Source organism: Battus philenor, unplaced genomic scaffold (genome assembly GCF_028537555.1).
Source record: "Battus philenor isolate CCGP_79_NKW_IND1 unplaced genomic scaffold, ilBatPhil1.0.hap1 SCAF_11, whole genome shotgun sequence".
Taxonomy (NCBI): domain Eukaryota; kingdom Metazoa; phylum Arthropoda; class Insecta; order Lepidoptera; family Papilionidae; genus Battus; species Battus philenor.
In genome coordinates this window covers 7872415-7883252 of record NW_027181673.1, presented here as the reverse complement: position 1 = coordinate 7883252, position 10838 = coordinate 7872415, and the positions used below count along the sequence as shown (strand labels likewise).

The 10838-nt window shown below is 33.6% G+C and overlaps 1 protein-coding gene across 1 annotated transcript; it reads left to right on the top strand.

Moving 5' to 3' along the window:
* Positions 1-663: 663 nt before the first annotated feature.
* On the top strand, positions 664-10411 carry LOC137932118 (transmembrane protease serine 9-like). The gene is made up of 10 exons (XM_068775696.1): positions 664-902; positions 982-1255; positions 1335-1433; positions 1840-2033; positions 2189-2289; positions 6611-6836; positions 7539-7812; positions 7886-7984; positions 8767-8960; positions 10307-10411. The coding sequence occupies exons 1-10, from the start codon at positions 666-668 to the stop codon at positions 10409-10411; spliced, it is 1803 nt and encodes a 600-aa protein (XP_068631797.1). The 5' UTR covers positions 664-665.
* Positions 10412-10838: the final 427 nt, after the last annotated feature.

The window sequence follows — 10838 nt, the reverse complement described above, 5'->3', positions numbered from 1 at the left end:
TAATAAATGTTACTATTCAAATTTTGTTTTGTTTTTGCTCTCGTATTTTATTATTAGATAACAATTGTAAGATCAAGGACTAAAAAATCTTTGATAAAATTTAATGTCTATTAGTAACAATTTTTTGCTATCAATTGTCACTCATAGTACTCATATGAGTAGCAACATGACTGGATTTTATAGTGGATATGATTTGTATAGACGAAGGTCATGTAGGAGCTTCATGATGTATAAATGCGTCCTTTTTCGAATTGTACAGACCTAAAAGGAGTGTCAACATTTATTACTTTTTACATACTTTTACTTGACTAAGAATTATTACTTTAAATAAATATTAAGTTAAGTATTTCTCAATTTAATGTTTTCACTGATGGTTTTTAATCTTATATTTTAGGTGTAAGTCAAAATTAAGAATTTTGTTGCATATTTTAATAAACAGGACACATTTACTGTACGCCAATTGATAATATAGGATAACGACTATCTGGTATCACATGGAAAATCTAATCAATAGAGCTGATAATAGGTTTAAATAAAATACTGTAACATATCTCGAACTGTGATGGGATTTTGTAATCATAGTAATTTATCAAAATTTTTATCGCAGTTGGTTAAAATAATCTATTTTTAATGTAAGACACTAAGAGTATATAAAGGTTATTACAATGTTTTGCAAAGAAATCATCACAATGAAGGTGTTAGTGGTTCTCGTGGCACTAGTCGCTCTTGCGAACTCTAAATCTATTGAGTTCAAAGTACCTGACCACGTCACAGCTTATGGATATCTGAAAAACATTGGTATACCTGAAGCTGAGAGAATTCAAAAGGCTGAAGAAGCATTTTTGAGTGGGGCAAGGATTGTCGGAGGAGTCCCAGCTGCTCTTGGACAGTACCCTTATCAGGTATGATTAATAACATTAAATTTATTTATTTTAATAAAAATTAAAATAAAATTCCACTAAATGTTTTCGTTTGTTTTAGGCTGGACTTATATCTGATATTGTAGGCACGACAGGTCGAGGAGTTTGTGGCGGTACGCTGCTCAGTTCGGAAAGAGTACTGACTGCTGCTCATTGCTGGAACGATGGACAAAATCAAGCTTGGAGATTTACTGTAGTGCTGGGTTCAGTACTTTTGTTCACCGGTGGGACTAGACTACAGACCAGTGCCGTGGTTACTCATCCAAATTGGTTCCCACTTTTGATCAGAAACGATATAGCTGTCATCTACTTGCCCAATTCTGTAGCGACCTCATGTAGGATATATTCATTTTTATTATGATATTTTATTAATTTCTTCGAAGTTAAGAAACTTATCTAAAATTTTTCTTTCAGCCACAATCGCTCCCGTTGCATTGCCGAGTGCAGGAGATGTTGACCAGACCTTCGCCGGGGTGCGGGCTATTGCCTCAGGCTTTGGTCTAACCAGTAGCGGTAAGTAAATAATTTCGTTAATATAATTAAACTTAATTTAAAGGCTTGTTTTGAAAATTTTACTAAGAGGTTTTACAAAATCGTCAGGCGCAGACTCCAAATCAATTTTGAACGATAATAAAAAGGATTTTGTTGGCGGTAAATCTATTTTGCTGAGTTTTTTCCTCACTGATGTAGATCATGGAAAGTATATCCGTGATTTTTAAAAGTACTTTACCTTAAGTGCAAACACGGTGCTGCTTTGGATTTTGAGCTAAAAACTTTCGGTAGCAACTTTTTTGCTTTTAACATATATCATATTGTCATTTCGCTTGTTACGTAAGAGTTGCGGTTGATCTTGTTTAAAAATGTAGATTTTGTACAATGTTAAACATCTATATATTTATGTATTATTCTTTTGTTACAGGTGGTTCTATTTCTTCTAATCAGTTCCTGAGTCACGTGAGCTTAAGTGTGATCACAAACAGCGTGTGCAACGTTGCCTTTCCTACGGTTATACAGAGTTCTCACATTTGCACCAGCGGTACCGGCGGTGTAGGTGCTTGCGGTGGCGACTCGGGCGGCCCATTGGTTACCAATCGTGGCGGCCAAAATGTTTTGGTATGTGTTACTTAGTTGTTATAAAATTATTTTATTTTAAAAGGTAGTTTTACCTACATTACTTTTGTTTAAGGGTTGGAAGCGTTAGATGATTATTTCATATAAAAACATGTATGCATATAAAACACATTAATATATTTGAATGTTTCTTGCAGATTGGTGTGACATCCTTTGGTATTGCTTTTGGTTGTGATATTGGGTGGCCATCGGTATTCGTACGAGTGACTTCATACCTGGACTTCATTAAACAACATTTGTAATTTTTTCTCCACTCTCACGCAAAGTTTAATGATAACTTTTAAATGTGTTTCTCCGTTTGAAACGCATAAAAATTTCCTATTGTTTAAGTATATAAATGTCGATAATACCATTGTAAATGATTAAATATTTCTAATAATTTTTTAAGCAAATTTTGTTTTGAACTCTTTCTTTTACCCTATCCTCAAAAAAAACTCAAAATTTCTACAAAATTAGTGACCAGTATTACTATTGTTTATCAAATTTAACTTCAAGAAGATTTATGTGCTATGTTTCGAACCTATTGATTGCAAGTAGGAAGCCTCGGTCGATTTAGAGGGGCCTATCTCTCGAATATATACTCATTATTGTAAACGAATATTAGTTTTATATATTAGCGATGTTCCAGGTCGGCGAGTTTGATTTTGGCGTAGTGTATGTGAAAAACGGATTATATTTAATTTTTAAATCATGTATTCTCTGGATGTTAAAGTGGTTCCTTACACCAACGGCACATTTATCTACTACGAAGTGAATTTTTTTATGACTGTAGGGGTAGCTATATCGTAAGTTAGGCTATACATTTACAAGTTTACTAGCCTTGAGAAGCATATTTGTGTCAGATTTTTATTTTTATAGTGGAGGTAAACGTATTATGATTGGCGACAATATTTCAAACCTTGTCTATTTTCAACAACAACAGGTACTTTTGCGAGTAATATATTATTACTCTTATTCCCCCGGATAGTGACAGACGATTCTGATTTTCCGATAGTTTTAAGACAGCAGATGCTAGCATTCATCTCCTAAATTAAAAAGCAATCCTTAGGTAGTCTTGACCGATCGCAAAAGCTTCAGAAGATGATTGTTTAAATGAAATTTGGTAACAATTTTACGAATAAGTTTATATAAAATCGGTGTTATCACTGATGAAATAAAACGGGAGTTCCATTTTCAAGTATATTTTAGAAAACTTACTTAACAAATGGCAGGATCCTCTGATTTTTTGGCTGCTCTATATCTCTCTAAAGCATGCTCTTTAGAGCATACGATCCGTTTTCACTGTACTTAACACGGCGTGGGTAGACGTCCCACTAGTTGGACTGACGACATATTCAATGTCGCGGAAAGACGCTGGTTGGCTGAGTGGCGACATCGTGGCGATCTTTGGAAGAGGCTTACGTCTTGTTCTGGAAGTCTATCAGCGGTCATGATTATGATAAAAAAGACGTTGCGTGTGGCATACGCTAGCAGAATGCAACAAGAGTTATTCTTGTTGGGAGAATATTCTAGTGACAGGTAGCTGCAGCTATCGCACGGTGCAGCGATTCTGGTTTGATTTTATTATCAGCTTTTATTACGGCTACTTTGGATAAAAATTACGGTGCACCGGGGGCACTACCTTTGAGAGGTTGTTTGTAAAAGTAGAGTCAGTAGTAGGACTTTTACTCCCTAGGAGTTGATCAAGATCTCTACGAAGGTGTCCTTACTTACGCAATATATATAGATTAACTAACATAACGTTAAATATGATTTTTCAGTACAAAAAGGATTAACCAAGAATATCGTTAGTAGATAGTAGCCGTTATTTTAACTATGCTGTTCTTTTTCCGCTATTTTATTAATAATACTAGCTTGCCACTATTTTACAATTTTTCTTTTGGTTTGTATTTATGGATATAAAGCCAAGAGTTAATAAAAATAACTATTTCGAACTGAAGTATAATATATCTATCACAAAATACAAGCCACTTCTAACCTTATTTCAAATAGATACGACAACATCAATTCATAAGGTAAGTTTATATAATTTCAGAGTACAAAATTAAATATGTCTGCCCATTGTAAGCGTAAACAGCCCTGGTCATAATTATGATAGCTTATGCCTAAACGTTAATAACTGAATTATTATTATACATTATCTTATCATATTAAGTACGGTATTCTTACGTATGTATTGCAAAATACTGATTTCAACCACGTACGCCTGGAATCAAATAATTATCAATGTAGATAGTTGTTATATTAGAGATACAATATAACGTGAATAAATAAAGCAAACTTTATGTGTGAGATGTCAACAGGAAAGAAATATACCGTAGCTTTTATTTTGGATTCTTTTCCTTTGTAACGTTACATGCTATTTGAACTAAGAATCTTATTAAAATCGAATATTATTTTATTTAAAAATAAAGAATCTGGGAAATGAATCCATGTACCAAAAACTACACACAATTATAAGATTAAATCATGTTTTACGAATTTTGTTTCTTTTTATTCATCTATTTTCATTATTCCAAGCGATGAAAAAGTTATGCTAAGTATGTAAATTTTCAATATTAATAAAAATAATGTAAATAACAATCGAATCATCGAAAGCTTTAAAGATTTATAGAACAATGTGAATAGAGAGTTACTCTTAATATGTAGAGATATATGAGAGTAACAATTTTTCTTTGTAAAATTTGTTAATTTTTTAAGTAGAATTTCTTAAGATCAAAAATTTAGTAGGTACAATAATAAAAAAAAAAATTAGTATTAGTCGCGCGAAAGGATGAGATAGGTAGCAAATCTGATATCTTTTAATCGCAAATATGACGTACGTAATAAATTAGGAATTTTATTACATAAATAAACATTATCTATCGAAGAGGTAACTAAAATAACATAAAGATAACGTAAAAAGAAGCGAGCAGTGGTAGCCTATTGTCAAAAGGATGAAGTATAAGATTGTTAATTCGAATTTGGATAGGTAAGTACCTAACTAGATAGTAAGTACTTTGAATTATAATACTACAAAACGTGAAGTACATCGTTAAGAAATTAGTAAGGAACTATTTTCAAATATACTCATCGATAGATACGGGACTCGTGTTTAATATTCTACAAAGCCTGATCAAAGTCAGTATTTTCTGCAAAAGAGATTTCTGTCTCCTTTCGAATTTCCATTTTCTCAATTTCCATTTATTAATATTAGTTGTTTATACCGCTGTATTTAATGGTACACATAGTCTCGACTATATTCTAATATATTTATATTTTTCCATTTATTTATTTTTATTCTTAGTTTGTTTCGTAATTATCATAATATATCTTATTATAAAACAATTTTAATTCAAAATATTATACATGACTACAACTTTGAATTATAATTGATAAAAATTATATATTTACGTGCAGATTAAATCTTTATTTATTAATTTCCTCATTTTATAATCTTTGTATAGGCAGACCTAATGCCTTATACTTATTACATTTACATATAAATAGGAGGTTACGATATATATATATTTATACATGTATATATTTGCCTACGAAATTTTCGTTATGGAATACTGGCACTTTAGTTTATAATCACAAGTTTTTATTAATTGTTCATGTGTTTTAACGATTTTTATTTTACTCTGTCAGTGTTCTTTCTCCAGTTGTAAAGGCTTAAATAACACGCATTTTAACAACTGTTCCAGCAAGGAACGACCTTTTCAAAATAGATCAGACATTTGCTGCGGATATGTATTGTCTACAATAGCAAGTGATAATTGTCATTCAAATACCGAGAAAAAGCTTCAAAACAACGTTAACCAACATATTACACGACAGACAGTTGCTAAAAGAGAGTGATTGGGAGTGAAAAAATATTATTAACTCACCATTGATTTCACACTAAAGAGTGCTTCGATTGATAAGTATATTTTTCATAAATTTAGATACCTACGTCAAAGGAAAGAATATTAATACTCTCGAGATAATAGAAGCTGCTTTTAAAGGATTCATTGAGTCTTGAACCTAGGATATTTTTAATCAATAAACTTCTCGTAAATGACAGAAGTAAGCTGAATTATGGATGAACCATTTTGAATTATCATTATTATCATCAGCATTTCAGCCGAAAGCCACCCGTTTTAAGGCTTCTACAAAGATGACTCCACGATGACAGATCTTACGCTGCCCGCATCAAGTGCCTTCTCGCAACCTATGTCACCTGTGCACCTAGTATCAGTCTTACCCACTCAGCGTCTATAAAATATTTAGAATTATTATAGGATTTTAATTTTTTTCGATAGAAATCAGCAATTTCGTACAAGAACACATGGACGATCATTATACGATTCTATATTAACCGTAAATGTTTGTTTCAATAAAATCACTCAACGATGCAACTTGCGATATTATTTACATGTTTTAAATTATACATTTTAAGCTATAGATAAGTATATTAAATTTTGATTACATCAAATGATATTTTAATTTTTGTTATCATAACTTAGTAACTAAATGATACTGGTGGTATCTTGTAGGTATATATAAGAAATTTTTTTTGGTAATCAGACCTAACTTTTTAATAATACAATGAAGTTGCTTCTGGCTGTCGTAGCACTTTGTGCTGTTGCCAATGCGAGGTATTTCGAGCCAGAGATACCCGAATATAACACCGCTTATGGGTACATGGAAAAATATGGTATTCCATTAGCAGAAAGGGTACGGCAAGCGGAAGAAGACTACGACAATGGAGTGATTAGAATTGTAGGCGGGTCAGCAGCCAGAGAAGGGCAGTTCCCATGGCAGGTTCGATTTTTTTTAAATTATAAAGTTTTAATTGATTTATCAAATTCAAGCATTCATGATCATCATCAACATGTCAGCCGATGGACGCCCACTTCAAGGCATATGTCTCCTCCAAAGATCGCTACGATGACCGGTCTTGCTCTGTTCGCATATAGCAACTTCCCGCGACTTTGATTATGTTTTAAATTAGATGTTTATCAAATATTGAAATATATTTACTATAAGATGCCATATAAATCACTTCATCACCTTATTGAGCGTCGATTGAAGTGCTGACGAGCTTTGTAGCTTTCCAATCTGAAGTCTTAATATAATTACTGTAAGTACTGGCTGTCCTAGGATATAATTGCCTTCACAGTGAAGAAACTTTCACTAGGTTGTAAACCGGTAATAGTGGAGAATCGTTATAAGCCTTCGCCATCTGAATTTGTTGTCTGTAACTCGACACATATGGAACATTAAGAAATAGAATGCTTATTAACCTATTTTTTTAAATGCACAAACTGTTATGTATATAAAGTTAAAATTCTGTAATGTGAACAATGACAACTTACAACTTTTGAAAAGTACAAGTCACACTAAACTATATCTTAAAATCAATTAGCGAATGCGTGCATTAAAACTAGATCAGCTTTGAAATCTTATATTTGATATATATACCTTATTAATAATTTGAAATCATAATATTTGTTTTTTTTTCAGGCTGGTCTTATTTCTGACATTGTTGGTACAACCGGGCGTGGTATTTGCGGTGGTGTCTTAGTCAGACCAAACAGAGTTTTGACTGCGGCTCATTGTTGGTTTGACGGGCGAAACCAAGCTTGGAGATTTACAGTCGTTCTGGGATCTATTAGGCTGTTCAGCGGCGGTACTCGCTTGGAGTCTACCTCTGTTGTTATGCACAACAACTGGAATCCGTCTAATGCGCGTAACGACATTGCTGTTATTCGCCTACCTAGATCTGTTTCCTACTCAAGTAAGTATATCATATATCGACACTTAGTCTCTAAAGGATAGAAATGTTATTTTAAAATTGTTTTTATTTCTAGACACCATTGCAGCAGTCGCTCTGCCTTCCGGATCTCAAGTAAATCAAAATTTCGCGGGTTCCGTCGCAACTGCCTCTGGTTTCGGACTTACAAGGGACAGTAAGTTTTTTATTAATGTCTATGTACATGCACATAAAACCGACACATATGAAGTTCGTTTAAAAAGTATCACAGATTTTGTGTTTAATATTATTAATTTATGAACATTTATTTTCTCTCCTTTAAGTAACGATATTTCCAACGAATTTGAATCATAGAAGTTCTTAAAAAATAATTCTATGAGGTTATGTTCATCTTTCTCTTTGAAACCTTTATCTTCTGAATTGTAGCGTAGCGTTGTCCTGAAAGCGACAAAAAAATGCTCAGGCCATTTTTGTCCCGGGAACAAAAAAAGGTTAGAGGGGATATTTCTGGGAAATATATGTTTTGGTCAACAAGCATATCATGTGTTATTATGGTACAAAGAAAAATGTTTATTCTACCGTAAATCTGTCCTTGAAAAATCTATATTGTGGTAAGAGCTTATAGTGCATAACGTCTGTATAACAGAAAACTTATAGCAAATCTTCTCATTCGACCTAACTTGGCGTACTTTATTGGTCTGCAGTCGAATTTAGTGGAATGACTGAGCTTTGGTTTCCAAAATAGCATGACCAATTAAAAAAAACGAAAATCGTAACTTAAAGAAAATAACTAAATAGTGGAAATCCCAAATTCTTGATACATTTTGAACAGTCCTCACACATCTACATCATATAACTGAATAAATTGAATATTCACTATGAAACGTATTTTTTAAATATTTTGTTAATGTTGTCAAAGCATTATTATGTTTGGTTAGTGTTGGTATGAGTGGCACTCATTATGTTTTTTTATTGCAGATGGTGATATCTCCACCAACCAATTCCTTAGTTTCGTCTCAATGAACGTGATTACAAACAATGTCTGCTCTCTGTCATTCCCTCTAATTCTGCACTCGTCAAACATTTGCACCAGCGGTGCGGGCAACCGAGGTACCTGCCAAGGTGACTCTGGTGGTCCTTTGACTGTTGTTTTGAACAACAACCCTGTTTTGGTAAGTGTTTCTTACAGAATTTTATTTTAAATTTGTTGTCCATGTACCTTTCTTGAGTGTGAACTTGTTTTTAAATAACATTTACAACACTGGGTTCTATGCTTAAATCTATTTATTAAATGTTTATCATATGCTCCGTTATGGGCTACCTAAATTATCGTAATTATATCATAAGGTAGATATATATATATATATATATATATATATATATATATATATATATATATATATATATATATATATATATATATATATCTACTTGATCGTCCAGGTCACTTCTTTTAGACTCTCTTTCGACCTAATGCTGACGCAACGACCTGGGTATACCCGCTTGTGAGGACCTCTTCATCGCTTTCAGCCGTTTAATGGCCATCAAGTATCTCGAGAAACTCAATGCTTAGGTCGGCAACCTCCCCATCCTCTTCCTGGCTGTCTTACCGTAGTCCCCGGACCTCCCAGGGCGCTAAGCAGCGCCCAAATCCTCCAACTACACCTACAGTTCCGAATAGTTCCACCCGAACTCGGAGAGAGTAGTCATCGGTCTCAAGTCCAACCTCGGGGGTGACGGCTACACTCGTCACGGGAAAAAGAAAGAAGATTGGGGAGGATGCCGATCGCAGCGTACTAACCTCCACCCTGTCTGTCTCTACGAAAAATAATCGTAAAATAATGTCCACCAATGGCTACTAGTTTACGAAATGGAAAACGTTAAGGCTAAAAACACCAGTCATTGCATTATGATCAGCCCCCAGGCTGTCGACGACTACCGTCGTTTAACTCAGTTCCTACGTGAGGAAGGCATTTCCTTCCACACGTATGTCCTCTCCAAAGGAAAACATTTAAGGTTAGTCATCCGCGGCCTCCCTTAGAAATCTAGGTCTACGTCATAATCGAATCAGCGGCGGTCTCAATACACTACACAATCTTTACTCGCGTACTCGCGATACCGGCGGCTGCGTCCGCTTCGCTCGCATTCAAGCGAGAGTGATTAGAAGAGGCCCATGTAACCTCTGACCACCGAATAGTCTTTGCTTCCTAACGTACATTACACTCCATTCACAACACTATACAAATAAACGGGTATAGTTCCACATCGTACGAAAGTCATCGATGTAACTGGAATACGATCGTCCAGAGTAAATGTTTATATCATGGACCGCTGTTTCCGTTAGCTAAATTTCGAAGAAGCTGCACAAAGCCGAAATCGGCTAGCAGCATAACTTTAATCACATCAAATGTTAATATTTGTAGCGAGACCTACAAAATCGAGACAAAATTATTTTATAGTCTTTTATATTCGCAATTAATTTAGTACAGTATTGTAATATATTTATTATTGTTTTTAGATTGGTATCACTTCTTTCGGCTCTGGTTTGGGCTGCCAGAGAAACCTACCGTCTGCCTTCGCGCGAGTTACCTCCTTCCTAAGTTTCATCCAACAGAATTTGTAAAATAAAAAACAATTGTTGTAACAGCTGATTTGTATCCTGTAAAGATATTACTTTGTCTATTTCTTATTTAATTACGTACATTTTCTTTCATTGTGGTGTACTACAATATCAAGTAATAAATAGTTATTTATTATAATTGTTTTGATTATGTCGTAATTCGCAAATAATAAAATATGGACTTTCATACGATAATGTACTGGATTCTTTTAATTATCCTTATTAATGTTTAATCTTGATTGATAAATATAAATACATAATATTTGATCATTAATCATTCATTATCAATATTAAAAAAGAAACAATTACATTTTTGACGTACTTGGTGAAATATGATAATCTAAACGTGATTTTGTAGTCAGATTAAAAAAAAATACAAGTCAACATCCGTATGATAACGTGTGTATCAACAAAGCATCATGTATATAAT

What these genes read in the sequence shown, in the direction of transcription:
- LOC137932118 (XM_068775696.1), top strand. Translation starts at nt 666, where the DNA reads ATGTTTTGCAAAGAAATCATCACAATGAAGGTGTTAGTGGTTCTCGTG. An exon ending in GACTTCATTAAACAACATTT is followed by an intron (nt 2,290 to 6,610) that starts GTAATTTTTTCT and finishes GACCTAACTTTT; the next exon opens with TAATAATACAATGAAGTTGC. An exon ending in TTTCGGACTTACAAGGGACA is followed by an intron (nt 7,985 to 8,766) that starts GTAAGTTTTTTA and finishes TTTTTATTGCAG; the next exon opens with ATGGTGATATCTCCACCAAC.